The sequence below is a fragment of the Excalfactoria chinensis genome, chromosome 10, assembly GCF_039878825.1.
Source record: "Excalfactoria chinensis isolate bCotChi1 chromosome 10, bCotChi1.hap2, whole genome shotgun sequence".
In the NCBI taxonomy this organism is placed as follows: domain Eukaryota; kingdom Metazoa; phylum Chordata; class Aves; order Galliformes; family Phasianidae; genus Excalfactoria; species Excalfactoria chinensis.
Window position 1 is genome coordinate 16,978,771 of NC_092834.1, and position 26,187 is coordinate 17,004,957.

A 26,187-nucleotide genomic window follows, 5' to 3' on the forward strand; every position below is an offset into this window, starting at 1 on the left:
CGGGGCGGGCGGCACGGAGGCGCATGCGCAGTAGCGGCATGGCCGCCGCTATGTTGAAGCACCGGCGTACGGCGCTGGAGCGCGTGGAGAAGTTCGTGTCCGCCACCTACTTCACCGACTGCAACCTGCGGGGCAGGTGGGCCGCGGGAGGGCCTCTCCTCAGGGTGCTGCCTGTGCTCGGGAGAGGCCTTACCTCGGTGTATCCCTCTGAGGGGGGAGCACCGAGGCGCCTCAGTGCGTAGAGGCCCTGCCTCGGGTGGGCAGCAGTTGTTCCTTCGGTGTGTGAGGAGCTGGGGATGGGCTGGGGGTCCCTGCTTGTTTGATCCCCTTTCCTGAGCTCACCGCGTCCCGGCCGTGTCTGCCCGCAGACTCTATGGGGACAGCTGCACGCCCACCTCGCTTTCCTGCTTCCAGACCCCACGGCGGATCCCTTACAGCGAGGCCGTCACACAGGAGTTCAGGCCGGCCCGAGTAGGGGACACCTTTGGGCCCACGTGAGTACGGGCTGTCTGTACACACAGTGTCACCGTGTGTCCCTCCCTGCCGTGTGCGATGGTGAAAGCTGCCCTGATAGCAGCCTGTGCAGCCTGTGTGCTGCCAGCAGGGCTGAGAGGCATGGCAAGGGCTGTGCGTCCAGGTCCAACCCCTGCATCTGGGCTTCTGGAGATCAAGTCCAACCTCCTGCTAAAGCAGGTTCCCTACAGCAGGTCCAGTTTTTGCCCATTGACCCCTGTTGGATTGAAAAGAGCCTGGCTCTGTCCGCTTGACTCCCTTACTTCAGATATAAGCATGAGATCATCTCTCAGCCTTCTCTTCTCTGGACTGAACAGTCCCAGGTCACACTGCTTGCTCACGATCAGCCTGTTGTCCACCAGAACCCAGAAGTCCTTTTCCTCAGGGCTCCTTTCTATCACGTCAATTCCTGACTTATACGGGTGCATGCAGTTGTTCCTACTCAGATGTAGGACCATCCACTTGCTCTTGTTGAGGCTCTTCACATTCCTCTCTGCCCAACTCAGCAGTCTGTCTGGTTCTTGCTGAATGGCAGCATGGCCTTCTGGTGTGTCAGCCACTCCTCCCAGCTCTGTATCACCATATATCAAAGCAAGTCCTTTCTGATTTCATTACCTTATGGATTGCTCAGAGGAGAGCTTCACCCTGCTCCGTTGGGTGTTTGGCTGTCTGTCACATCTCTAACCCATAGCAGTGCCGTGAGCCAGAGGTTCCTTGTGGTTAAAGAGCAGGTCAGCAGTTTGCTGGAAGGCCCAATGCATTTAAATGGAACAGGACTGCCCTGTGCAGGTGTTGTGCTCGAACTCCTTGAACTGATGCTGGGTCACTGACAGCCACACAGGGAGCTGGTTAAAGCGTGTCTGTGCAGACAGATGGCTTTATTGCACTGTGCACGCTGCACTTGTATGGTGTCCCTGCTGTGCTTTGCCCACAGAGGTTCAGAGGGCACGGGGCTTCTCTTTGGGAAGGTCTCAGCAGTGGGTGAGGTGCTGTGTGTTCTCTTCCAGTTGGGAGACCTGCTGGTTTAGGGTGGAGCTGAGCATCCCCCCAGCATGGGCAGGAAAGGAGGTGCACTTTGTCTGGGAGAGCGATGGTGAAGGCATGGTGTGGCGAGATGCCCAGCCAGTCCAGGTAAGGAGGAGCAGGTCGGGTGTGTGCCAGCTATGCCAGGAGGTCTAGATGGTGTGATCATGAAAGAAAACATGGAATGTATAGAGCTGTAGTTCAGCCTTAAGAAATAAACCAAGGCCGCTTGAGAAGTCTTTAAATATGTGAAAAACTTCAGTGCAGAGAATATCCAAATTTGGAAGGGATCCACAGGGATCATCCAGTCCAACTCCTGGCTCCACACGAAGAGGCTGCTGTGTGAAGCAGGAGAGAGGGTGACACTTGTGGTTTGCTTACTTTGCTTTGTGAAAGACAGAGGGTCTGTAGGCTGTGTCCAAAGTTCAGTCCTGACAGTCAGGCCTGCTGGTATCTAGTACTCCTTTGGGAAGCACTGTGCTGTGACGTGGGACCACAGCCCAGGGCTGTCCAGCAGGGCTTTGTGGTGTCCTGTCTGTCCAGCAGCTCTGTAAACCCTGCTGTCATGGGCTTGTGTAAATGTGGGTTAAATGTGCTGCCTTCCCCTTCAGGGTTTGACTAAGGAAGGAGAGAAGACCAGCTACATACTGACAAGCAGCCTGAAGGAGACAGAACCCCACAGGTGAGTGGTCAGCTTGGCCGAACTCTGTGCTGCTGGGGGAGGTTGGTGGTGAAATAACCAAAGCTGGGGTGTGATACTCAAGCCTGCATCGGGGTATTCAGTGTGTCTGTCAGAAGTTCAATTGGGCTAGTCCTGCTGTGGGGTAGAAGTGGGCTTTCCCAGCTGAGTGCTTGTAATCTGCTTCCTGATGGTTTCCTTCTGGTCTCTGCAGTCTGACGCTGTATGTGGAGCTGGCCTGCAATGGGCTCTTTGGGGCTGGCAAGGGCTCCATGATAGCCCCTCCAGACCCTGACAGGAGGTTCACCTTGAGCAAGGCTGAGTTGGTCGTCTTCAACAGGGATGTCTACGAGCTGCTGGTGGATCTGGAAATACTGCTGGACATGGCCCAGGTCTGTGTGCTCATTCTCTTTCTTTTTCTCAGCATTTTTACCTTCTACAACTTCTGTGTTTTATCCCCTTCTTCCATGTCCCAAGACCTGTCTCCTCCTACCAGGAGGCCCCAGATGAATATGTATTTGCTCCTACTGCTTTAGAATGACTGACACTGTCTGCAGCATGAGAAAACCAAACCAGGAGAAAACACAGGAGAAAACCTCCTGGTCCAAAACAAGGTCTGTGGGGCCAGGGCCCACTGGTGTTGGGTGTATGCCTAACCTGGCTTTAGAGAAACACATGCAAAGACAAGGTTTTATCTGTGTAGCAGGGATGTGGTGTCTGCCTGAAACCACAGGCAGAGTCAGGTGTTGGAAGGAGGCAGCAGGTTCTCCCTGGAGCAGATGTATCCATGCTGGTGCAGAGAGCCAGAGAGCTCAGAGTCAAGCCGTCCTCCCTTCCACCCTTAGCTCCTCGGGGAGGAAAACCAGAGGAGTTTCCAGGCCCTGTATGCTGCCAACCAGATTGTCAACGTGTGTGATGTTAAGGACCCATCCACCTTCCCTGCTGCCCGTGAGCTGGCTGCAGCGATCTTCAGCCAAAGGAACGGCGAGAGCCAGCACACCATCCACGCCATGGGGCACTGCCACATTGACTCTGGTGAGAGCAGTACAGCTTTCCCTCTCTACTGGCAAAGATGGCAGTGCTGGCTGCCTTTGGGCTGCAGGCACCAGTTGCCAAGGGAAGAGAGGTGGTGCTACCACACAGCTGGTCTGACGGGGCTGTGAGACAGAGGGATGTGTGTCTGGCTAGCTGTGTGGTCCGGGGCACTGATGGGGCTGCTGATGGGAGATAGATTACAGACCACTGTTTTCTGCCATCACCTCTTGATTTCCAGTCCCTGGAGAGCCCTTCAGTTTCAGCAGAGAGGCAGAAGAGGCCCAAGACTGTGTCACTGTCGGGCACATCAGTCAAAGGATAGCATTTTGCTGTTGCATTTTTCCTGGTTATCTTTGAAAGACAGCGCAGCCCCATTCCCAAAGGAATGCCTTACCCAGGCAGCCAGAAGTGGTGCTTGTGCCAGTTAATAACCATGGTGGGGCTGCCTGTCTGTCCCTGCAGCCTGGCTGTGGCCCTATGAGGAGACTATCCGGAAATGTGCTCGCAGTTGGGTCACGGTTATCCATCTGATGAAGCACAACCCAGAGCTCACCTTCGCCTGCTCCCAGGTGAGCCATCTCCCTCCTGAACTGGAGGGATGGGGTCACTTCAGTCCCCAGGGGTCACTGGAGCCTGCAGCTCAGGATGGCCAGGCTGCAGCTCACCGGGGCTGGTTTTAGGGTTACTGGGTAAGGTCTTTACCTGATGGATGCAGCAGTCTCTGAAGGCCAACAGAGCTGCAGCCCAGCTTGCCTTTTGCATGGGAGCATTGAAGAATCTCCAGGGAGTTTTTGTAAAGATTGGGGATTGTCTGGGCAGCCCTGAGGGTTGGGAGTGGGGTGGTTTGCTTTGAGCAGCATGAAGAATTGATGCCAAGCTCACTGAGAAGCTCTTCTGCTTGTGGCATGCTGCTTCTCCAGTGTGACTCCAAACAAGACAGGGGTGACCAGGGTCCTGTGTGGTTACAGAGAGCAGGAACACTGGTGTGGAGCATTGTGGTGGGAGCTGGGGCTGATTTCTGTGCTCTGGCAGGCACAGCAATTCGAGTGGGTGCGGAGCTGGTACCCTGGACTCTATGCCCAGATTCAGGACTACGTGGCAAAGGAGCAGTTCATTCCTGTTGGAGGCACCTGGGTGGAAATGGTGAGAAGCACAGTGAGCCTGGCAGCTCACCGCACCTCCTTTGTGGGCTGGGTGCCAGTGGGAGTGGGCTGGAGGCTTCTCCAATGCCTGGCTTGGCCTGTGTGTTGCAAGAGAGGATGCTGACTCCTTGTGCTCTGCTCCCAGGATGGAAACCTGCCCAGCGGGGAGTCCATGGTGCGGCAGTTCCTTCAGGGCCAGCGGTTCTTCCAGGAGCAGTTTGGCCGGATCTGCTCAGAGGTACTTGCTCTTTTCCAGTGTGCCTTCCTTCCACCTCTTGCTATGCTAGGATTCCTCTCCAGTTTGCCTTCCGGATATAATTTTCAAGTGCCTCACATAGGCCTGATTATTACAACTAAAGCTGTGGTGAGCGAATATCTAATCATCCTTATATCCTGCCAGTTAGCACAGGGTCAGGTCTTGATTTTATTATCTGCTGGTCTCTGACAAGTGTCTGGAGTTGCTCCTTGTCTAGCACATCTTGTCTCCCCTCTGCATTAAGGTTTTAGAGCCTGGATACCTTGAACAAATTCAGGTCAGTGTGACTCTTGTGTTTCTCTTCCTCTGCTCTCAGTTCTGGCTGCCAGACACATTTGGGTACTCAGCCCAGCTGCCCCAGCTGATGTGTGGCTGTGGGATCAAACGGTTCCTCACTCAGAAGCTCAGCTGGAACCTGGTCAACACCTTCCCAGTGAGTTGTGCTTCCCTACTCCCCAGGGGTGGACATAGGGTTACTGGAATCTGTCTGCAGGGCTGGACCCATTTGTTCCACAGCTCAAGCCAGTCCTTGGCCGGGGTGATAGAGGCTTAATGTTGTGACATGGAGAGAAAGGGAAGGCTTAGTGTGGATCCTCCAGGTCTTTGAGGTGCCTGTCCCTTATGCACTTCCCTGGAGGCCTGCGTGCTGGGCTTTGCGAGTGACAAGGCTTGCAAGGGAGCATGGGCTTCTAGTGCTTGAGTTCTGTGCTGATGTTGGTTGACCTGCACTCTGCACATGTACTTTTATGTGGGAGAATAGACTGGGAGCCTTGAAACACTGAGCAAGGGGTGAGTTGATCACTTGCATGAGTTTTTGGGTACTCCTGGGAATCATGGTCTGTGTTCCAACATTTGGGCACTTTGTGGCTCTTGGAGACACCGTCCTTTTCTCTGGCTTGTCTGCAGCATCACACCTTTTTCTGGGAAGGCATCGATGGATCCCGAGTGCTGACCCATTTCCCCCCTGGTGACTCCTATGGGATGCATGGGCGAGTGGAGGAGGTGAGCGAGCTTACCAAACCTGCATGTAAATTACAATGCCAGCCTCGTGGGGCCAGATCTGAGGCTCCTGGGAGGGGGCACATGTTGAAGGTGGGAATGGGATTGCCAGATGAAGGCCTTTAGTTAAGCTGATAGTTGCCTGCCTCTGTGTTGTGTCCATGCCTGATTCTTGTGGTTTGGGTTGGAGAAGAGGGGCAAGGCTGACTTTCTTATGTGGAGGAAGGTGAGCTGGGGCTGGATACCAGTGGACGTCAGCTGTCCAAAATTCCTTCTAGATGCTGAAAACAGTGAAGAATAACAGGGACAAAGGGCGTGTGAACCACAGTGCTGTCCTTTTTGGCTTTGGAGATGGAGGAGGTGGCCCCACACAAAACATGTTGGACAGGATGAAGAGGATGAGTGATACAGACGGGCTGCCAAGGTGAGAGGACAGATTCTTCCCTGCCTCCTTGCACAGGCACAGAGCATTTGCCACAGCCTCCATGAGCTCGAATTGCTTCTACTGAAGCAGCTGTGTACACAGCGTGTAGATTAGACATAGGGCTGTTGGGATTGACCTGGGGAAAAATGATTTAACAGCAGTTCAAGGTATCAAACAGCTGCTGCTCCTCAGCTAGCTTGCATCATACCACTCCGTCTCCTGCCTGCAGTTTGTAGTATGGGAGGTTTTCAGAGCTGACTGTTTCTCCAGTTAGTGGTCTCCTTTCTCCAAGTGTGTCTCCAAACGTGGTCTGCATCTCTGGCCAGCCAAGAGTCCCCCTGCACACCCCTTTTAGTTCTGTGTTGGGGTCTTTGAAGCCTCGTTTCTGGAACTGATGCCCTCCTGGTGGGAATACCCCATTAGCTGTGTCATGCACTTCTCTCCTGGCTCACTGCTGGTTTGTACCTCTCTCCTACAGGGTTCAGATCTCCACTCCTAACCATTTTTTCTCTGTTCTGGAGAAGGAGTCCTCACAACTGTGCACCTGGGTGGGAGAGCTCTTCCTCGAGCTGCACAATGGCACATACACCACCCAGGCCCAGGTGACTGCACATGTGGGATGGGGCAGTGGGATCCCTCACACTCAGAGAAGGTGGCTGTTCTCAGTTCTCTTTGCTCCTGCTCAGGTGGCTCCAGGGTTTGGGTAGTGTCCTTTGTGTGTCAACTCTGGGAACCACCATGCAGACAGCATTCTGAAAGGCAGATCTGCTGTTAGTCTTTAGTCAGGCTTGCTTCCGGGGTGAGAAGGGAGCCAAGACACAGCAGACCACCCTTTGGCCAATAACTTTCTATGTCCTGTGCTTTCGCAGGGCCCTGATAATTCCAGAGGAGGGATGAAGAGTTAGAAGAGCAGAAAAGTGAGTGGAGCTTAGCCTGGGGGTTAAGCAGTGACCTGTGCTGGGTGTTATAAAGCTAAAAGCCAGGTTGTGGCCAAAAAAGGAAGCTAGGAATGGCAGCTCATTACACCTACAAGTAACCAACCTTCCTGCACTGGATCTGTGCTTTGGCTGCTGGTGTTAAAGATCTATTCCTGGCTACTGCTTTTCTAAGGATCTTCCTTCTCTTCCTGATTGGCACTAGATAAAGAAGGGGAATCGGGAGTGCGAGCGAATACTCCATGATGTGGAAGTACTTAGCACCTTGGCTGTGGCACAGGGTGGCACGTTCCAGTATCCTGCTGGCCAGCTGCAGGAGCTCTGGAGGTAAGGAAGTACACGAGCATGACTGCTGTGCGAACAATAATTCCTCTATAAGCTGATGAGAACTTAATGGGAAAGAGTTTCAGTGCTTTGCTTATCCCATTGGGATCTTCAGACCTTCACTCCAAATCCTTTGGAAGCTCCAAACCTTTACTGCTGTGCTGCCTGGAAATTCCATCTCCAACCTACACTTATCCTTGGCCAGTTTTGTCTGGTCTGAACTCGTGCAATAATATATCTGGTAGTCCCAAGGGATTAAAGGAGCCAGCTCTTAATCCCTATGGTTGTGGTTTACTAAGATGACATTTGATGTGTCCGAACGTAAGGGGATTTAAAGTGTGCTGTGCAAAAAATCTCCCCATTGTTTCCTAATGGGGCCGTAGGGGACAGTTACTGAGTTTGTCCGTCTTGCAAACAGGGCTTGGTAAGGTAAAACAAATCTCGTGCTCTCCCCTGCTTCCTGATGTGGTTTCTTTTCTGTTCTAGGTTATTGCTGCTCAACCAGTTCCATGACGTACTGCCAGGCAGCTGTATCCAGCTCGTGGTCAAGGATGCCCTGCAATACTATGCAAGTGAGCAAGAAGTTGGGCTAGGAGGGCACTTACTTACCTATTGGAGCACCTTGAGTCCTGCCTGCTGCAGAGGTTTCGATTTCAGACTGCCTGGAAATGCGGGTCAGAGCTGTGCAGCACGGTGTGTGCAGGCATGTGTCAGTAATTGGGCAAATTCAACCAGGAAATAAGCAAAACACACTGAATTACTGACTTCTCTGCACCAGCAAAGGTGGGAGCTAAAGATTGCTCCTGTCTGCCCGCAGGCAGTTGCAATTCCTTACTTTTATATAGCTCAGAGGTTTTTCAATTGAACTGGCATAGCTCACTGTAATCTCGCAATAAGAAAGTTGAGAAGACCAATCATAAACTTTGCTTAATAGATAATGGTAATTAATATTAAGAATAATTAGTAATTGTAGCTTGGAAGTTGTTAAAGTGTATGTACTTTGCACAAGAGCTCCAGAAGTTCTCAGATGTGAGAAACAACTGCTTGTCTGGGTCCAATTTGGGCTTCTTTTTGCTCAGAGATCCGCAGTGCTGGCACTCGCCTGCAGGAGGAAGCCTTGAAGTCCTTGTGTGGAGAACTGCTGCAGCTCAAGCCTGGGAGAGCTGAGAGCACTCTTGTGCTGAACACTTTGCCCTGGGAGCGGACAGAGGTGATCTCCAGGACTGGGACAGATGGAACAGAGGCTTTAGGTATGTCTAAGCTGGAGGTAAGGCATGCATCAGGTTTTCCTACAGTGGTACAGATAGCCAGCAAAGAATTACTCTGCCTCTCCCCGTCCTGGAGAGGGTTTATTTATTTGTCAAAATGCTTCTTAGGGCTGATCCCACTTCAGGTTGTCCCTGAATGACAGATAAAGAGGAGGAGGATGTGAATGTGAGAGCACTAGGGCAACACAGCATAACTTAAGGATGGGTCTGGGGAAGATCCTGAAACAAAACCTCTTTCCTTTCCAGCTCTGGTGACAGCTCCCAGCATGGGCTACGCTATCGTGAGGGAATCACTGCTGCCCCCTCAGCCTGTGGCAGTGATCAAACAGGTAAGCATGACTGTGTTTGTCCTCAGATTGAGCTGCTTCAAAGGCTGACTGGGAAGAAACGTAGGGGATCCAGTTCTACAGCTGGGAGTACAGCTCCAGTTCTACACCCCCCTCAACTCCTGAAGGCTGTGAAATCTGTCCTTTTCTCCCAGGAGGATGGCTCCATTACCATGGAGAACGGGCTGATTGCAGTCTGCCTGGATACCATGGGGCGTCTGACCTCTCTTCGGCTGGCACAGTCTGAGAGGTGAGTCTCACCTGCTTCCTGCATCTGGGCACCTAAAACCTCTCTCAGACCTTCTTCTCATTGTGAGCCCTTCACCACTGCCACTTTTTAAGCTGCTTTTCTCTGTTCTGTCTTGTTCCAGAGAGTCAGTTGCTGATGGCTGTCGTGCCAACCAGTTTGCCCTCTTTGATGATGTTCCCCTATACTGGGATGCCTGGGATGTGATGGATTATCACTTGGAGACCAGGTAGAGGAGCACTGCCTGCAGCACTTAAGTTTTGACTTTGCTTTGAAGTTCGCACCTCCCTGTCAGTTTTAGCTGTAACCAAACCTCTGCACCTCTCCTGGCTTGGGGTATTCACGCTGTGGAAGTTGAGCGTATGCTGTATGTGAGGCTGGACTGGGACTTGGGAACCTAGATCTGCTGGGCTGGGACTAACTGTGCCTTTACCCCTGTCTCTAGGAAGCCAGTGACAACTCTGCTGAAGCCTCTGGAAATCACCCTGGCAGGGGGCCTGCGGGGAAGTGCCAGCTTCTCTCTGAAGGTCGGGGAAAGCAGCATCCTAACCCAGGAGATCATCCTGGATGCCATGTGTCCGTACATCTGCTTCAAGACCCAGGTGAGGCCAGTGGCTGCTGTGCTCCCTGAGGAGCTGAACCTTGGTTCTGTGTTTTATTCCCTACCTTGTCTCCTGCTCTGGGAGCCTTCACTGCTTATTGTCCTCTGCAAAAGGTGAAGGTAGTCCTAGAATGAGGTCCCTTGAGGTACAAGGTGGAAGAAAGCAGTCAGTTCTGCTGCTTTCAGTCTTTAGTGGCTGTTGTATTGTACCTGGTCCAGCCTGCTTGCTGCTGCACACCAGGGAAGGGTGATTGCAATTCCTGCCTGTCAGCCCATGACGGTGGCTTTCTGCTGTTGCATTTAGGTTGACTGGAAAGAATCTCACAAGTTCCTGAAGGTGGAGTTCCCCGTGCAGGTCCGGAGCACAAACGCTACCTATGAAATCCAATTTGGGCACCTCCAGAGGCCAACACACTGGAACACATCCTGGGACTGGGCTCGATTCGAGGTGAGAGGAGGTCTAGTCCCATGAGGAGCTGCTTTTCTCCCAGGCTTTGTGTGATGAATCCGTCCCTTGGTATCTCCTGCAGGTGTGGGCTCACAAATGGATGGATCTCTCTGAGCACGGCTTTGGGGTGGCAGTGCTGAATGACTGTAAATATGGGGCATCAGCACACAGGAACGTCCTCAGCCTCTCATTGTGAGTGGGGTTGTGGTGAGGGTGGAGCTGCAGAAGTCATTGTGCTTTCTGAGGTGTCTGTTTCAAGTCAGGGCAGCGTCTGGTCCTGAATGATCATAGTTAATAAGGAAATAGCCTGTTATTAGCCTAAGTGGGTGGCTGTCTTCTAAAACTTGTTGGCTGATGTAATTAAAATTGACTAAGATAATGTAATTCCTGTGGCATACACTCATAGATAATGCCAGATGGCACAGAGCCACATTTGCACCAAGTAATTTTTCTGTTGCTGGCCAAAACACACCCCAGGAGAGGAGGCTTAAGGAGGGAAATGGAATGTCAGTGTTACATGTGCATGCAAAGCTAAGAGAAACTGCAAATTTTATGCCTATCAGCTAAAAGTTTCATAGGAAACCAGCATTCAGAGGTTGATTTTAGCTTCTGGGATTCTGTGTCTTGAGTCTGTTGCTAGAATCCACCTCAGGACCCAGAGCCAAAGTAGCTGGGGGAGGAGGCAATTGTCCTGCCAGTGCTCTGGGCTGGGTGACAGAAGATCCTGTGGAGAGTCCCACCTTACCCACTTCTTTCCTCAGGCTGAGAGCACCAAAGTCCCCCGATGCCACTGCAGATATTGCCCACCACCAGTTCACCTACGCTGTGATGCCTCACCAGGGTGAGTGATGAGCAGAGTTGGACGCTGTGAGGACATCCAGAGTAGAGGATGCTCCAGCGAGCCTTGGGTAGGCACAGGGTGCCCCCATCTCTGTCAGTGCATAGAGACTGACTGGAGGTTCTCATTTTGCAGGCTCCTTCCAGGATGCTGGTGTGATCCAGTGTGCCTACAACTTGAATTTCCCACTCCACGCAGTCCCGGCCAGTTCTGCGCAGTGCCAGGCCTGGAGTGCCTTTTCTCTGAGCTCACCTGCAGTTGTTCTGGAGACTGTCAAGCAGGCAAGTCCCCCAGGAAGAAGCAGGGAGGTGAAGGGGGCAGTTTTGAAGCTGCTGTTGTTAGTGTGGCCTGCTTTCTCCCCAGCACTGGGTGGCAGGCAGGTTTGGCTGAGTAGCTACAGTGACTCCTCTGTTCTTCATGTCAGAGCAGCTCAGCCGAGATCATTTTGGTCTGGCTGAGGTATAGAGATGTAGGTTAAAATGTTCCCATCTCCTCTGTGTGAACTTGTTTCTATGTTGTGTCTTCAAAGGCTGAGGACAGACCTGAGGCTGTGGTGGTCCGGCTGTATGAGGCACATGGCAGCACGGTTGTCACTTGGCTCCGAACCTCCCTCCCCATTAAAGAAGCGATGCTGTAAGTGCACACAGGGTGTCTGGGCTGGGGCTCAGGTCAGTCACTTCAGCTTCACCAACTGTCTTCTTCCCTAGATGTGACCTCCTGGAGCGACCAGCAGCCAAGGGCCACCTGCCGCTGGAGCAGCAGGGCATGAAGCTTTCCTTCACTCCATTCCAAGTCCTCTCCATCCTTCTGGTTTTGAGGCAGTGATGCTGGTGCTATAATAACCTGAATCAACACTGGGAGCTCAAATCACAGCCTGATCAGGCTTCCCCAACAGCACATCCAGGACATCCAGGTAACCTGCTGTCACCTACTGGAACTGAGCCTGGTCACTACTGCCCTCTTGCTGGGCTGAAGAGGAAGAAGGACATTTTTGCCAACCACAGTCCAGTGGGGTTAGCCTTAGCACAAGAAAGCAGGCACAGCAATTCCTACACAAAATACTTTTATTAATCATCTAAAACCAGCTTTCTCAGTGATCCGGGCAGCAATTAAAAAAAAAGGAAGAGGGAATATGATTTAAGGTGTAGGGAGTGATCAGAATCTGACATGATGGTCCCTCTGAGGGAGTGATTGGAATCTGACATGATGGTCCCTCTGAGGAACTGATTCTAAAACCACTCCAAAGGGACAAGTAAGGCTGTAAAAAATAGTATTTAAGACCAAAAAGGGGGAGGAGCACCAGCCTACCCCCATCCCTGAGGCTGCAAGAGCAGTAGTGCTGCAAGGAGCAAGTGCAACAAGCAGGCATGCCTGAAAGCAACACCAGGCAGTCCAGGCCAACGTGTCTCCACAACAGATGCAGTGTCACACGTTTCCAAAGGCTGAGGTGTGCAGAAGGCAGTGTGCGGTACTCACACTACAGGGGCTGCACCTGGAATGCAGGGAGGGAAACAAGAAGGCAGAAGGTAAGGGGGTGCCTGGCTTTGCCCTGCAGAGCCCTGCTTACTCTTCTGCCCTTTGACACCCCTGCAGTCCAAACAGACTGCAGCCCACATGGACCACCAGCCTCACCTCTGCCCCTGCGTGCTGATGTCCGGTTTCTTTTTGCTCTGACCGGAGGTTCTGGCTCAGATAAGGTTGGAGCAGCAGCCACTTTCTTCCTCCCACGGGCACGTCCCTTCTTTGCCCCAACAGGCACTTCCTTCTCTTCCTCCTCCTTCACAGCTGGCTTTGGGGGCTTCTCTGTACCCCCAGAACGCCGTTTTGAGGCACGTGTTGTGACCTGGATGGACAGAGCCAGGGCTTAGCAGCAGAAGCATACACATGAGAGGGGAGCATAAGGATTCGTGCATCACTTGGTGACTGTGGGAGCAGCCTGAGAGGGCAAAGAAACCAGCCTCTGGCTCCAGCAGCAGCCTCACCAGCCACAAAACTTCATACCGTGGGGGTTGGAGCTTCAGGGTCTGCCTTCAGGTGAGCACGCTTCTTGCGGGACTTCTGACCTGTGAGAGGACGTGCCCAGGTTAGAGGGGTGGGGGGGACAAGGGACACCATCCTGAGCAGTGAATGGGAACTCGGGTATAGGAAGGGCTCAAGGTGGTTCCCTTCCCCTCCCAACAAATACATACTCAAAACACAGTAAGCCACTAGGCTTCTGTTCACACCCAGCCCCAGATTGTGCCCTCGTGTTCCAAGCCTGGCAGGCAAGGAAGGAGATGTAGCTGGCCTTGAAAATCACCCTACAGGTGCAGGAGCTGTGCACATGCAGGCTGGTGTGCTGCTAGGAAGCCATGGGCACAGCAAGCTCCATCCCCTAGTGCCACCCAGCTGCCACAGGACTGTCAGCAAACCAGGGACCTGCAGCACTCGCCTTCAGAGTAAGACTGCTCCTCTGGCTGTGAGCAGACTGGTTCCTCCCCATGCTCCAGCCCTCCCGGAGCAAGAGTGGGTCTTGTGAGGAGGAAAGAGGACACTCACCTTTGGGAGCCATGGGGCCAGGCTCTCCCTGCAAGGAAGGTGACAGAGCAGTGACTGGGATAACTCCATCCCATAAAAGCACCTCGCAGCAGCTCCCAGCAGAAATGAAACCCTTCTGCACCCCACAGCCAAGACAAGAATAGGCAAATAGTCCCTGCAAACCCAGAGGAACCTGGTGCACTGCCTGTCTCTGAGACTCTCCCTGCTCCTTCTGTAAGGCCTCATCATGGCACCTCACCCAAGAAGGAGGAGGAGTGCTGCCACACTCCTTGGTAACACCCAGCCCCTCTGCTCAGGCTGCCCTCTGTCGCTCAGTAGCTGTATCCCTGTCACCACATGTCCAGTGATCACAGCAGGCAATGGGACAGTTCCTGTGACACAACTTGGTAGTCTTGGGGAAGCAATGCACAAGAGAAAGGTTATCCCCTTGGAGGAGCAGTAGGGGTACTCAGCCCCAAGCAAAGACCCCAGACTCCTACCTGGAACCATATGGTCCTGTTGTTGCTGTCCCGCAGGGAGCTCATGCCAGGCACTAAGTAACACTGCAGCCAGTTCTTGAAGGCAGCGTAGTTATTTGCGTCAGAAGGGTCAAAGACATTTTTGTCTAGGAAGGAAGAGAGAGCAAAGAAATGGAGAGAAAGCTCACTCCAGCCAGAGCCTGGGCCAGGGACTGCCAAGTCCTTGTCCCTCAGCTCCCTGCCCTGTAGCCTCACCTGCTGCCACAACCTCCATGGGCACCGTGTGGCACAGCTCCAGGAGATCTGGGTTATCCCGCTTCAGCTTCAGCTTCTTACTCAGTGTCAGGGAAGAATTCTGCATGGACAGAGAAATCACCCACCAGCTGCCCCACTGGGATCTCTTCATCCCCAAACCAACCAAATCCTGTATCCTCCCTCAGCCTCTCACCAGGGCACACGCCAACACACAGACCACGTTGTAGGCTGTGAGTTGTGTGCTACCAGCACAGCTACAGGGACATGGAGAAGGGGCAGCATACAGGAGCACAAGCAGTTTGCTAAAAAGAAGCCTCGGGTTGTGTTTTTGGTGTTGTTTTTTTAAGCTTCCTGAAAACAGCCACCCACTTTCCCCTGAGGCCACTAGAATACACAGACAGCAAGCCAGCCACAGGTTCAGCTGCAGCCTCCCCCAGAGGTTTCAAGCTTGCGTGATATTTGCTTTCCTCACCACCTCCTCTTCACCCTCTTGACCTGAAGGCACGTGTCTGAGGAGTTGTCACAGCTTGTTGCCACGGCTGTGTGCGATTGCACACCACGTGTGTGCTGTTATGGAACGGCTGTGCTCACTTGCCGCTCCACTGGAGGAGCAGGCATGCTCTGACACGGGTGTTTATGGCAACAGGCTTGGTGAGAGAGACCCCAAGCTGCAAGTTACAAAAGGAAAATGCCTGCTGTTATGCTGGGAAACCTGAGTGGCTGCTGGATGATGGCAGCAGGAAGGGTTCAATGCATTACACCCCAAAACCTGGCCAAAGCAGTCAGCACCTCCTGACAGCAGCCGGGACAGAGGCAAGAGGCTGTGTGAACTCTGAGAGCCTTGTGACAATGTACTGCCCCACCACAGCATGATACCAAATGTGAACTGAAACTGGCCCAAACCCTGGGCCACCCCTGCTGAGCTCAAATCCATAGTGGCACTGAAGAGCAGGGGCTACCAGGCCTAAGCACAGCAGCCTAGAAAGCAGCACGCATCCTCCACCTTTTCCTCCTCACCTGCACCTGATGTTTCAGGGCTTCCAGCACAGTCCGAGCCTTTTCAAAAGGAGGGATCTTCGCCCTGAGAGAGTCCATCTGTTACACCCAAGCTTGGCACAGCCTGAGGTGCTCACATTTTGCTTTGGAACAGGCTGGACGCAGAGTAGTTTCAGCACAGTGAGATGCTGCAGGGACGCGGGGACACGGCAGCTCACCTGTACAGGATCTCAGCACGGAGGTAATTGCCGATCCCATTAAAATACTTCTGGTTTAACAGCGCCTCGCAGATGGGCTTATCGAAAGCCTTGTCCTCCAGGTTGCTCAGCACGTTCTCCCTGCAGCACAGCACGGGACATACACGGGGCCACCTCACCCCGCTACCCAGCCTCCCTTCCGTCCCCATCGCCACGACGGGAGGCCGGGCCGCTCACCTGAAGGCCGGGTACTCCAGCAGGACGCAGGGCCCACGGTCGGGCTGCCAGGCCTCTCCCAGCCTCCAGGTACCGAAGCGCCGGGGATCCACGAAGCAGAGGGCGCGGGGGGGGCTCTCGCGGGTGAAGAAGCGCAGATGAGCGTGGCGGGGCAGGTCGGAGGCGTCGCACAGCCGGAACGAGCCCGACATGCCGAAGCGGAACACCAGGGCCTGCTTAGGGCCGGCACCCAGCGGCTCCAGCGTCAGCCGCAGCTCCTTGCCGCGGGACTCGGCCTTCACCTTGTAGGCCTCGCTGCTGAACGGCACCTCCGGGCCGCGGCCCACGGCCGAGCGCTGCACGCCGCCCTCGAACAGCAGCTCGCCGCACGCCTCGGTGATGAAGCGGCCGGCCAGGTGCAGCTCGGGGCACTCGGGCATCGCGATAGGAGCGACACGACGCCCGCAACACCGACACACGGACGCCGCTCCGCGCCGAGGGCGGCCCCGTTACCTGGCGACACGCCCCGCCCGCCTCCCATTGGCTCTCCCGTCGCTCGGGACCGCCCCGCCAACCACCCATTGGCTGTTCCGTTGCTGGCGCTACGCCCCGCCCCTATTCCCATTGGCTCCGCCTCCTCCCCGGAAGTCACCCTCTTGTCGCCATGGCGACGGCCGCGCTGGGCCCGCACGGCCCGCGGGTAGGAAGAGGCCGACACGGCTCGGGCTTCGCTCCCGCACTTTATTACCGGGCCCCGCACGCCGCGTCCTCACAGCAGGGTCTTCATCAGCGCCTGGGCCTGCTTCAGCTCTGCGGGGTGGAGCCGTGAGCCCAGAGCCAAGAGCCGGGGCTCCCTCAGCCCCCAGCTCCAGCCCGTCCTCACCTGCCAGCAGCAGCCGGAACTTCTCTGCCGACACGGCCATGGGCACGGCCTGGGGCTCCCCGCGCTCCCGGTGCCTCACCCGCAGCAGCAGCTGCACCACGGGTTCACCCACCTCCTGCAGCTCGCTGGAGCTCAGCGTATAATCCACCCTCCACGACACGCCGTCCAGGCGGCTCACTGCAGGGCAGGGCTGCTCAGCACAGTGCCAACACTCGAGGGATGAGACCCCCCCCAGCCTTGCCCTTAAGGGTCGCATGCTGATGGTATGAGTGGAACACTCACGTCGGAGACTGCCGGCCCTGAGGCTGTCCTGCAGGGAGCTCTGCTTCTCCTCATAGGAGCGGCACAACCCTGTGGCGTGTTCTGCCCGAGAAGGAAGATGGGAGAAGCAGTGAGCAGCCACCGCTGCCAGCTCCTGCCCTACAACAGCCAGCAGGGAGCAAAGAGAGCAAAGCTCAGCCAGCTAGAGGACAGCCAGCACCGTGCACAGCTCACTGCAGGACACCACGTGGCAGCAGAGCCCCCCTGTGCCCCCACCTTTGGGCAGCCCCAGCTGCTGCAGCTCACTGGACAAGGATTCGCCATCCACGTTGTGCTTGGCTGCGTTGGAGAGGATGAAGTCGAGCACAGCAATCGCAGCCTTCACGTCACCCGACTCTGTGGGGAGGAGGGGGCTCAGCTCAGGGACAGACAGACCCCTTGGGGGGGGGGGGCTGCCTCCTGCGGGGCTCCCAGCAGCAGGGGAAGGGACGGGGCTCACCCAGCTTGGCGTCCGATGTCAGCTTCAGGATCTTCTCATACTGTGGGACGGAAGCACACGTACTAATCAATGATACACCAACGTACCTCTTTTGTTCCTATTTGGTTCTCCTGCTAGAAGCAAAGCGGAGGCTTTGGAGCTCGCACGGATCCCGGCTGGGCACACTCACGTCGATGGCCTCTCCCAGCAGCTCCCTCAGCACCTGAGCGCAGATCAGCTTCAGCTTCACCGAGGACTGCAGGGAGAATCAGGCTCAGCACCACACCGAGCACCGAGACGGGCTTTGGGAAGGGAAAAGCACTTAACGATTCGGGCCAGCACGCTGATCTCGGCCAGCACCCAATCGGGACAGTCCAGATCCCCGCAGAACCGGAACCGCTGCGGACGAAATGAGCGCTCAGAGCCCGGCGAAGCACCGCGCAGCCCCCAGATCCCCCCCGGTTCCCCCGCTCCGCCGCCGGGCCCGTTCCCACCATGGCGCTACCGCTCCACTCCCTCCCGGTTCCGCCACCGCGACCCGGAACCGCTACCGGAACCTCGCCGCCCACCGAAGCCCCGCCCACCTCTTTCCCGCCGCGCTTGTGTTTACGCTGCAGTCCCCACCCAGGTCCGCGCTGTTCCCGCGCCCGCCAGGAGGAGGCGCGCCGCTCTTGCAGCTCCCGGGGCTGCATTTGGTTCCTCTCTCTCTCCTCGCAGCGCTCTGGGGACACGCGGGTTTGGGACCCCCCCCACCCCCCTTCATAGCACAGCCCTGCGCCCACCAGGCTGGTTTGCGACCCCCAAGAGTAGGGCGTGGAGATGGGATGCTCTGTGCAGTCGCTGTCCCCATAACACTTGGTGACCCGAGGCTGGGGACACCTCCAGGGCCACCCGACCCCAGTGGTACCTATGGAGAGCCACCAGGGCAGACCTGGGCACCGGGGGGTGCTGAAAGCCCTGCTGGGGCATCCCACTGCTGGCAGCGCTCCGTCCCACTTGCAATGCAAACCCCCAACCCCAGACCCATGTGGCGGAGGCGGTCTTGGAGGTGGGGACTCTGCTACCGCAGAGCCACAGCAGCGCACAGGGACAGCACGACACAGTTTGTCCTTTCCAGGCTTTATTCACGGCTCGCCCCGCACTCATGCCGCAACCGAGGTTCGGGTGCAGCCCTTGCGTGCAATACCAACAGCCACCCCAACGGCAGCCAGCGCTACAACCACGGCCACGCACACCAGCCCCGTCCCCACGCTGGGCACCGTCACCGCCGCACCTGCAAAGCCAAACGCAGCCGTCAGAGCGGGGCACTGCAGCCGCACCCCAAGAAAGGCACAACTGCAGCGACTCACCATCGCCGCCCTCCTGCTGCTGTCCCACGGCTCCCGGGTCCGCCGAGAGCAACACGGGACCAATGACCACATCAGCTGCAACCTCTTTCCCTGGGAAGGATGGAACCATGAGCTGCGCTCCCCCCTGCCCGGGTCTCCCCAGCCCCACCGAGGGACCTTACCGGCGTCACGACGGAAGCGGCGGCCGTTCCATCGCTCCATGGGGTTCAGCCTCCTGGAGAGCGCCGGCGGCTCGCAGTTCCCCGTCTCACAGCAGCTGCAGACATCCCGGCTGCCTTCCACTGGCACCCAGCTGGAGCAGGACAGCAGCACTATAAGCAAGTGAGTGGGGACTCCTGGCAACCCCCCTCCTCCCCCCTTCCCCTTCTGCCCAAAGGACACGTTGGCAAACACACGCTGGAGGAGCGTGAGGTGGTGTCCCCAGCATCAGGTGGCTCCTCATCCAACACCCCGCAGACCCACACGGAGGGTTTGTGTCCCGTATCTGGGGTTTGGGTGCTGGCTCCTGAGCTGGAGTCCATAAAACACCCTGATCTGTGCCGCAGCTACTCACGTGTTCCTGGCTTTATTGAAGGAGCAAGCCTTGTTCTGGGGATCTGGGCCTTGGTCTGCTGGGGTCACCTTCAGGTGGCAGGTGATGTAGATCTGTGGGAAGGCAGGGGAAGGGCTAGGGACCTCTCCTTGGGGGCAGCCTGGCTTAGGGTAGATATTGAGGATGGACACAGCATACAGCCTTACCAGGTTCCTGGTATCCCCTGCAAACCTAAAGACATCGATCCTGAACCGCAGCACATCTTCCCGCGGACGGGGAGTGATGAAGGCAGAGCTGGTGTCATCCACCCTCCCATCCACTAAGCACCTGCACATGAGACAGAGGGGGATGGGTCAGCATCCCGCTGAGCCCCCTAAGGGCAGTGACCCTCCCCCAGGCTCACCCATTGAAGTCAATGATGGCGTAGTGGGGCGAGGAGTCGCCGTCGGGGCTCAGGGCAGCCACACAGCTGTCCACAAAGAGCCGCAGGGGCACGTGGCTCTCGGTGCTGACCTCAGCCTGGATGTTGAGGATGTCACCCAGCTGGAAGCCAGTGAAGGGTCTCTCTGTGCTCCAGTCATCTGCAGGGCAGGGTGGTGACACAAGGGGGTGAGAGAGGGGACGGCGGTAGTGGTAGCTGGGGAGCAGTGTGGGTGATGGCTTTGGGACAGCTGGGTGCCCCACTTGGGTAACTGGAAGCTGTGCCATGGTGGCACAACCCTGCAGGTGTAGGGGATGCCATCCCACATACCGCTCATGAGGCGCAGAGAGAACACCAGCCTCTCCTCTGCTGACAGGGCAGAGTTGAAGGGGGACCAGGTGGGCCGGATGGCGTTGCTGCTCACGTTCTCCCTCCTGGCAAGCAACAGCGTTGGTACCCAGCTGGGCACTGAGAGAGGGGCATGGGGGGAAAGTGAGGGTGCAGGGCCCTTACCTGGGATAGTGGCACTCGATGGGGATGACAGCAGGGTTGTTGCGGATGATGACAGGGTTGCTAGCAGGGCTGGGGTCATAGTTGATGAGCGTGCGGTAGATGAGGGTGTCTGGCGTCACCTGGGCAGGGAAAGTGCAGAAGGTTGTTAGCACGAGGCACCAAGACCTTCCCCTGCCACCCACCCACCCACCGCTGTCTCTTCCTATTGGGAAATGCAAAAGAAAGAAGGGTAAAATGCAGAGGGTCTCCATGCACACAGCAGCTCTGGGGGGAAAATATGCTTCTGCCTGGGAGGAAACCACCCACCCGAGGTATGAGATCTCACCTGCACGACGCTGCCGCACTCGTGGAGGCCGGCGGCGAAGGTGACAGTGTTGTGTGCGGCGTTGAGCGAGGAGTGCTTGCAGGCAGCAGGGCCCAGAGTCAGGTCGGCAGCGTTGATGAGACGCCCGGTGCCAAAGAGGTCCCTGTGCACCGTCACCACCAGCTGTGCCTCTTGGCACTGCACGGCCACCGGGTGTGAGCCAGCCACGGCCCGTGAGTGCACCTCGTTCCCCCAGGACCAGGCAGAGGGATCCCCTCGTGCTGCCCAGGAGAGATCCCAGGGCGTGTAGGAGCCCACCCGGGCCACCAAGCAGCACAGGAGTCCCAGCGCCACGCAGCTGCCTTGCATCCCGTCTGCTGCAAGCTCACCCAGCATGGAAGCTAGGGCAGCTCCGCTGTGCTTTATATCCCCTGTCCCCCTGTGCTGTCTGCACGTGGGGATGGGGAGGCAGAGTCATTTCCGGGGTGCTGTGCCCCTCATTCCAGGCTGCCCAAGGAGAGAAAAAACATCCTCGTCAGCCTCTTTGGGGGAATTGTTTAGAAAACTCAGCAGAAGCCGGAGACGGGGAGACGGGGACTGAGCGGCTTGTTTAGGTTTGTGCTGGGCGATAAGGGGCTTTTCAAGGCTCCTGGGGAGGTGATGCAGTGTGGGGGGGTCAGAGGTGGGGGCTTTCCACCACCCCCAGCTCTACCCAGAGCCACTCCGGATGCTGTTGCCCCACATCTCCTCCATAGCATCCCAAGCAGGGACTTTACGCATCCCACTGCTCACCAGCAACATGAGTGCAGCTGTGCTCAGCCAGCCCCATCACATCCTACTGCAGCACTCCTGCATTAGCCAGCCCTGCCCAGCAACCAGCAAAATACCCAGGGCCATCCCTTAGCAAATGGATGGATGCTTAAAGCTCAGCCCCCGCATGCTCTCAGCCCCTTCCTTGGGTGCCTGTATGTCTTCGTGCATGGTGACACAAATGACGTTACATCCTGCACCCCAAATCCTTCCCCACCTTTGTGACACCCTTAGCTAGAAGGCAGCAGACTGAGTCAGGGGGCCAAAGTGGAGCTCAGCTGGTCACTGGGAAATGGACAGAGCTTTGGGTCAGTTGCCAGCCAGAAACCCCACTGAATTTGACGCAAGACCCCAAAAGCACAGTGCTCACGCAAGCACGCGCTGTATTGCACAACCTTCTACCCTCCTGCTGGCTCTCCCTCCCCATGGAGCAGGCCAGGACTTCTCCTTGGTGTTTAGGATACCTTGAGATTGGTGCTTGCGTAGAAATGCCAGGCATTCCAGCAGGGAGCCTCAGTCTTTAGGAGGACATTTGGCAAAGGCACTCAACGCTGACAGCAGATAAGGGGGGCGGTAGGCGCTGCTGAATCAGTAAACAAGGGCTGGGGAGCACAGGGTGAGGGCAGGAGCCTCGGCTGGTGAGGAGGGGGCAGTTCAGGGGGCCCCCTCTGCAATGAGCAGGGAGAAAGCCATCGAGACAGAGCTGGGGAGGTGTTTGTCTTAGAACAAAGGAAACACGGTCCTGACTTTATGCCAAGCAGAAAATGGCTTGGCCACAAACCAGCACAGCCAGGAAAGAAAGCAAGAGTTGAAAGAAAGAGCTGGAGGAGGCAGAGATGAAAAGTCCCAGGGCAAGCCCCAAAGCAGCATTTTCCCCTCTGTTGTACAAAGGGGACTTACAAGCAGAAAGGAGCAGTGATTTTAACAATGCTGTATATCAAGAAGAAGCCATAGACTCTACTGAGGAGGGGATGGAGGCTGTTGGGGGGAATGGCCACTCATAGGTGCAAGCCAGATCTTTGCTAACAGTAGAGAGGCTGGCAGAAGAGCATCTGCTCTCAGGTTTGGAGCAGGAGCACACCTTGCCAGCTGCTGCACTGAGCAGAACAGCCCCAGCTCCATAGCACAGAGAGGAAAAGCCCCTTTCTGTGATGGGGGTGAGGGGAAAGCAGAGGCTGAAATTCCAGCCCCTGTTCCAAGGACAGTTTACACATATCTATATGTAACGAGCCTTGGATGAAATGCATAAACAGTCCTTGGGCAGGGACTGGAATTCCTGCCTCCCTGCAGCCCAGGAAGAGCCAAACCTCCCCTGCACCTCCCCAGCCCCCCTTAGCAAGGACCCCCATCCCACCAGCCCTTACTCACAGGATGGATAGCATGAACTCCCTTTTGACCCCCAGAAAGTCTCCCATTGTAGGTCAGGTTTACTTTTAATTGGATATTAGAAGCTTAAAAAGTTGAGAACAAGATTCAGACAGGGTTGCTGTGCATCCGGCGGGCAGCCAGGGCTCCCAGAGCTGCAAAGAGTAGGACTGCAGAGCCAGCAGCCAGTCCCAGCCCCACAAGGCTCCCAGCACCTGCAGAGAAGAAGCCAAAGGTGGTCAGAGGCAGAGATAGGCCCCCACCCCATCCTCATTACCCACCTGCTGAGGGCACCCTGCCTGCTGCTGGGTGCTGCTGGAGGCCATGGATGAGCAGAGGGCCGAGCATCACATCTGCTTCTCCCATTGCTGGACCCAGGGGCAGCCCTCTGCGGGATCGTCCTCTGTGCTGATGGAAGGGGCTGTGGGGCTGCAGGGAGCGCCGTGCTGTGCCACAGCTCTGTGTCTCACAGCACGAGCACACAGCCCGAGTGCCCTCCATGGGTGCCCAGCTGGAAAGAGAGCCTGGTCACTAGCCTGGCCCTATAGCAGGGATCCCACTGTGCTTTGGGGCTCAGGATGGGCAGCCCAGCTACTCACAGCCCGCTGGGTTTGTGGAAGGAGCAAGCCTTGTTCTGAGGGTCCGGAGGTTGGCTGGCTGGAGAGACCTTCAGGTGGCAGGTGATGTAGAGCTGAGAGACCAAGCAGACCATTCACCTCAAGGCACACATACAGCTTCCCCATGCCCTGTGAGGGACCACTACCTCCCTGGGGCACCTCAAACACCACTGCTTCTTTCAGAACATTGAGTTCAAGTCTAACATAAGGGGGTCTGTCATGACCATAAGCATTCCCCAAGGAGGAGCTTACAATTAGAAGGAGTAACTCTTCATCCATGTGTTGCTATAAGGGAAGAAGGGGACAGACTCTTCAGCAGAGTCTGTTGAGGGGTAGGACAAGGGGAAAAAGGATTCAGACTAGAAGGGAGATTTAGGTTGGATGTAAGGAAGGTTTTTTCTACACTAAGGGCAGTGAGGCACTAGCCCAGAGAGGCAGTAGTGACCCATCCCTGCAGACACTAAACAAGGGAGCTCACTGTGTTGGATTTACCAGGCTGCTGGAGTCTCCTACAAACTTGAACACATCTACTGCAAACTGAAGCACATCTAGCCGGGGCCTTGGGGATATAAAAGTTGAGGTGGCATCATCCAGCCGCCCATCCACCATGCACCTAGGTACAAACAAAGGTCAGCCAGGTAACTGAGAGCCAAGGCTTACAGAGAGACGACCCAAGGCCAGGGCACAGACAGCTCTTACCCATTGAAGTCAATGAACGCATACTGGGGAGAGGAGCCCCTGTCTGGGCTGGGGGTGGCCACGCAGCTGTCCACAAAGAGCCTCAGAGGTGCGTGGTTCCCCACACTGACGCTGGCCTGCACATGGAGGATCTCCCCCAGCTGGAACACAGCAGAGGCCCTCTCGGTGCTCCAGTCATCTGGAATGGAAGTTGGATGGTTCTAATGCCTCACCGTTCCCACACAAGGAACCCTATAGGGGCACAAGGCCATGGGGCTGCCAGACCCACACCGACACCCATCCCATGCACCAGGGGAGACCCCCGCCCCAAACCTACCATTCATAAGGTGCAAGGAGAAAAGCAGTCTCTGCTCAGAGGAAAGGGTGGAATGGAAGGGCGCCCACGTGGGCTGGATGGCGTGGCTGCTCACGTTGTTCCTCCTGGGGAGCGGTGCTTGTGATCAGAAGGCTCTGCAGCTGCAGGAGGGCTCAGCGCCCATCCACATCAACTCACCTTGGGTAGTGGCACTCAATTGGAACCACAGCAGGGCTAGTACGAATGACGATGGGGTTGCCAGCACGGAATGGGCTGTAATTCAAGCTTGTGCTGTAGATGAGAGCCTCAGGGGTGACCTGGGGAGAGGCAGATTGCATTACCCAGCCAGTAAGAACCCATCTCCTCCAGCCACAAGTGTGGAGCCCCAAACCTCTCCCAGAGGACAGAGCTTTTTTCAAAGCAGCTTCATACCATTCTGTATGAATCAGGAAGATCATCATGGTGGAATAACAGTACAGGAGATGCAATAACAAGGGGCCAGCAAAATGTGTTACAAAGAGAAAGTGCTCACCCATCTCTAAAGACCTAGGCTTGCAGGGAGGAATCTCCAACCAGAGATGGATCTCTAGTGGCAGTCATCCCTTGAATGAGGGGTAAGAGAGATGCAGCCAAGCTCCACATCTTCCTATCATACAGGTGAATTGCCTTCATCTGTGCACCCAGAGCTGACCTGGTCCTTTCCCAGGTGCTCAATCAGCAGTTCAGGCTGTGACTCAGTAGTTACCATGCAATACACATGCTCTAGCAACAGTAGGTAGCACCCAGATGTCCCCGAACTCAACATCAGCTGCTGGGGCTCTGCAGCCCTCAGAGAAGAGCTGAGACTCTCAACTATAAGAAAAACCTTGTGATCGCTTCCCCAAGCACAGAGCCCAACCGCTGTGCTCCATTAAGTGTTGCATCAGGGAGCAGCATCACCAGCCTTGAGAAGCTTTGGCAACACTAAGCTTGCCCTTGGCTGTGTGAAGTAATCAGCATTTATAGGGCTGGCAGCTACTTCCTCTTTAAGTTTACTTCCAGCCCTGCTAAACAAAAGGGAATAAACCAGAATCCCGGAGTTAAACACCCAAAGGCTCAGCATCCCTTGCTACACAGCACCCCAAAGTGCAAACAAGGAGCCAGCCCCCACCCAAAACCCCCAGCCTTACCCTGAGGGTGCTGCCACACTCATGCAGCCCAGCTGTGAAGGTCACCACGTTGTCAGCAGCATTCTGGGCTGTAGCTGGGCAGGCAGCCTTACCCAGGGTCAGGTCTGCAGCCCGGACCAGGCGCCCGGTGCCAAAGAGGTCCCTGTGCACCATGACCACCATCTGTGCCTCCTGGCACCTCACAGACACAGGGTTCCATGGGGACGCAGCCTGGAGCTGAGACATATCCACCCATGCCCATGGGGAGGGCTGGGAGAAAGCATGGGGCTGGCCCAAGGACTGAGCCCCCCACAGCTCTGTCTCCCCTTGGAGATAACCCCAAGAGCTGTAGGCAGCCCCCATCTCCAGGAGGCAGCAGAAAAGAGCAAAGCCCAGGCAGCTTGTGAGCCTCATCCTGCCCACCAGAACCTAGCATAAGGGGCAAGAGGCTGCCCAGGGCCTTTTGTAGCCCTCACTCCCATCAAAGGCAATTAGCAGCACCCAATCCCCTGGGGATGGAGTTAATTAGCTAACGAGGAGCTGGTGTCAGATGTGCTTAGCAGATAACTGTGGGTTTTTTATTTTTTAACATTTTTTTCTGGTAATAAGCAGCTCTGCAAGATCTCCCAGGGGACGTGACCCACATCCAGACCATGTTTGAAAGACGGGCACAAGCCTCACCTTTTTTCTGATGCAGCATTTCAAGATGCACTCCCAACATTAAAGGGCAGACTCAGGTCTGGAAACGCCTTATCCCTTTACCTCCCCTAGCACAACTGGAGGGGCATCGTATC

The 26,187-nt window shown here is 55.8% G+C and overlaps 5 protein-coding genes across 7 annotated transcripts; 1 reads left to right on the forward strand and 4 right to left on the reverse strand.

The window, feature by feature from the left end:
- Positions 1-14: 14 nt before the first annotated feature.
- MAN2C1 (mannosidase alpha class 2C member 1) lies at positions 15-17,613 on the forward strand. 3 transcript variants are annotated; one of them, XR_011904863.1, is made up of 27 exons: positions 15-136; positions 369-494; positions 1,521-1,644; positions 2,148-2,218; positions 2,430-2,607; positions 3,061-3,250; positions 3,713-3,819; positions 4,283-4,393; positions 4,538-4,630; positions 4,965-5,081; positions 5,555-5,650; positions 5,926-6,071; positions 6,550-6,673; positions 7,212-7,333; positions 7,817-7,902; positions 8,410-8,580; positions 8,845-8,927; positions 9,080-9,174; positions 9,296-9,400; positions 9,617-9,773; positions 10,077-10,220; positions 10,303-10,412; positions 10,982-11,061; positions 11,194-11,339; positions 11,588-11,691; positions 11,766-11,971; positions 17,479-17,613. XR_011904863.1 is itself a non-coding variant. In XM_072345625.1 (26 exons), exons 1-26 carry the CDS (start codon positions 24-26, stop codon positions 11,881-11,883), a joined length of 3,117 nt encoding a protein of 1,038 aa, XP_072201726.1. In that variant the 5' UTR covers positions 15-23; the 3' UTR covers positions 11,884-12,065. The 3 variants fall into 3 exon arrangements, 1 of the variants encoding a protein (XP_072201726.1); XR_011904864.1 differs by lacking the exon at positions 17,479-17,613 and adding an exon at positions 14,657-15,236; XM_072345625.1 differs by lacking the exon at positions 17,479-17,613 and having other exon boundaries at positions 11,766-12,065.
- Positions 12,414-16,445, reverse strand: NEIL1 (nei like DNA glycosylase 1). The gene is made up of 9 exons (XM_072345634.1): positions 15,740-16,445; positions 15,524-15,643; positions 15,327-15,390; positions 14,310-14,409; positions 14,076-14,200; positions 13,597-13,624; positions 13,060-13,121; positions 12,691-12,901; positions 12,414-12,550 (listed from the first exon to the last, which is right to left on the reverse strand). Exons 1-9 carry the CDS (start codon positions 16,156-16,158, stop codon positions 12,531-12,533), a joined length of 1,149 nt encoding a protein of 382 aa, XP_072201735.1. The 5' UTR covers positions 16,159-16,445; the 3' UTR covers positions 12,414-12,530.
- COMMD4 (COMM domain containing 4) lies at positions 16,446-18,216 on the reverse strand. The gene is made up of 8 exons (XM_072345635.1): positions 17,835-18,216; positions 17,668-17,739; positions 17,531-17,596; positions 17,362-17,401; positions 17,139-17,258; positions 16,884-16,964; positions 16,602-16,778; positions 16,446-16,528 (listed from the first exon to the last, which is right to left on the reverse strand). The coding sequence occupies exons 1-8, from the start codon at positions 18,030-18,032 to the stop codon at positions 16,488-16,490; spliced, it is 795 nt and encodes a 264-aa protein (XP_072201736.1). The 5' UTR covers positions 18,033-18,216; the 3' UTR covers positions 16,446-16,487.
- A 127-nt stretch (positions 18,217-18,343) lies between these two features.
- Positions 18,344-21,057, reverse strand: LOC140256814 (zona pellucida sperm-binding protein 3). Its single transcript, XM_072345631.1, has 9 exons — positions 20,481-21,057; positions 20,156-20,274; positions 19,973-20,076; positions 19,625-19,802; positions 19,428-19,548; positions 19,243-19,334; positions 18,851-18,981; positions 18,690-18,779; positions 18,344-18,613 (listed from the first exon to the last, which is right to left on the reverse strand). The coding sequence occupies exons 1-9, from the start codon at positions 20,853-20,855 to the stop codon at positions 18,483-18,485; spliced, it is 1,341 nt and encodes a 446-aa protein (XP_072201732.1). The 5' UTR covers positions 20,856-21,057; the 3' UTR covers positions 18,344-18,482.
- A 1,578-nt stretch (positions 21,058-22,635) lies between these two features.
- On the reverse strand, positions 22,636-25,811 carry LOC140256772 (zona pellucida sperm-binding protein 3-like). Its single transcript, XM_072345566.1, has 8 exons — positions 25,415-25,811; positions 24,444-24,562; positions 24,267-24,370; positions 23,951-24,128; positions 23,744-23,864; positions 23,234-23,325; positions 22,916-23,145; positions 22,636-22,849 (listed from the first exon to the last, which is right to left on the reverse strand). The coding sequence occupies exons 1-8, from the start codon at positions 25,805-25,807 to the stop codon at positions 22,743-22,745; spliced, it is 1,344 nt and encodes a 447-aa protein (XP_072201667.1). The 5' UTR covers positions 25,808-25,811; the 3' UTR covers positions 22,636-22,742.
- Between the last annotated feature and the right edge of the window lie 376 nt (positions 25,812-26,187).

Excerpts from the sequence above, each read along its gene's own strand:
- MAN2C1 (XM_072345625.1), top strand. The coding sequence starts at position 24 with ATGCGCAGTAGCGGCATGGCCGCCGCTATGTTGAAGCACCGGCGTACG. Across the intron at positions 4,631-4,964 it reads TTGGCCGGATCTGCTCAGAG|TTCTGGCTGCCAGACACATT; the intron begins GTACTTGCTCTT and ends CTCTGCTCTCAG. Across the intron at positions 11,340-11,587 it reads TTCTGGAGACTGTCAAGCAG|GCTGAGGACAGACCTGAGGC; the intron begins GCAAGTCCCCCA and ends GTGTCTTCAAAG.
- NEIL1 (XM_072345634.1), bottom strand. The coding sequence starts at position 16,158 with ATGCCCGAGTGCCCCGAGCTGCACCTGGCCGGCCGCTTCATCACCGAG. Across the intron at positions 13,625-14,075 it reads ACAGGACCATATGGTTCCAG|GGAGAGCCTGGCCCCATGGC; the intron begins GTAGGAGTCTGG and ends CCTTCCTTGCAG. Across the intron at positions 12,551-12,690 it reads ATCAGCACGCAGGGGCAGAG|GTGCAGCCCCTGTAGTGTGA; the intron begins GTGAGGCTGGTG and ends CCTGCATTCCAG.
- COMMD4 (XM_072345635.1), bottom strand. The coding sequence starts at position 18,032 with ATGCAGCCCCGGGAGCTGCAAGAGCGGCGCGCCTCCTCCTGGCGGGCG. Across the intron at positions 17,259-17,361 it reads GACATCGGACGCCAAGCTGG|AGTCGGGTGACGTGAAGGCT; the intron begins GTGAGCCCCGTC and ends TCCTCCCCACAG. Across the intron at positions 16,529-16,601 it reads GTTCCGGCTGCTGCTGGCAG|AGCTGAAGCAGGCCCAGGCG; the intron begins GTGAGGACGGGC and ends TCCACCCCGCAG.
- LOC140256814 (XM_072345631.1), bottom strand. The coding sequence starts at position 20,855 with ATGCTGGGTGAGCTTGCAGCAGACGGGATGCAAGGCAGCTGCGTGGCG. Across the intron at positions 20,275-20,480 it reads AGTGCGGCAGCGTCGTGCAG|GTGACGCCAGACACCCTCAT; the intron begins GTGAGATCTCAT and ends TTCCCTGCCCAG. Across the intron at positions 19,803-19,972 it reads CTCTCTGCGCCTCATGAGCG|ATGACTGGAGCACAGAGAGA; the intron begins GTATGTGGGATG and ends CCTGCCCTGCAG.
- LOC140256772 (XM_072345566.1), bottom strand. The coding sequence starts at position 25,807 with ATGAGGCTCACAAGCTGCCTGGGCTTTGCTCTTTTCTGCTGCCTCCTG. Across the intron at positions 24,563-25,414 it reads AGTGTGGCAGCACCCTCAGG|GTCACCCCTGAGGCTCTCAT; the intron begins GTAAGGCTGGGG and ends GCCTCTCCCCAG. Across the intron at positions 23,146-23,233 it reads TTCCACAAACCCAGCGGGCT|CTGGGCACCCATGGAGGGCA; the intron begins GTGAGTAGCTGG and ends CTCTCTTTCCAG.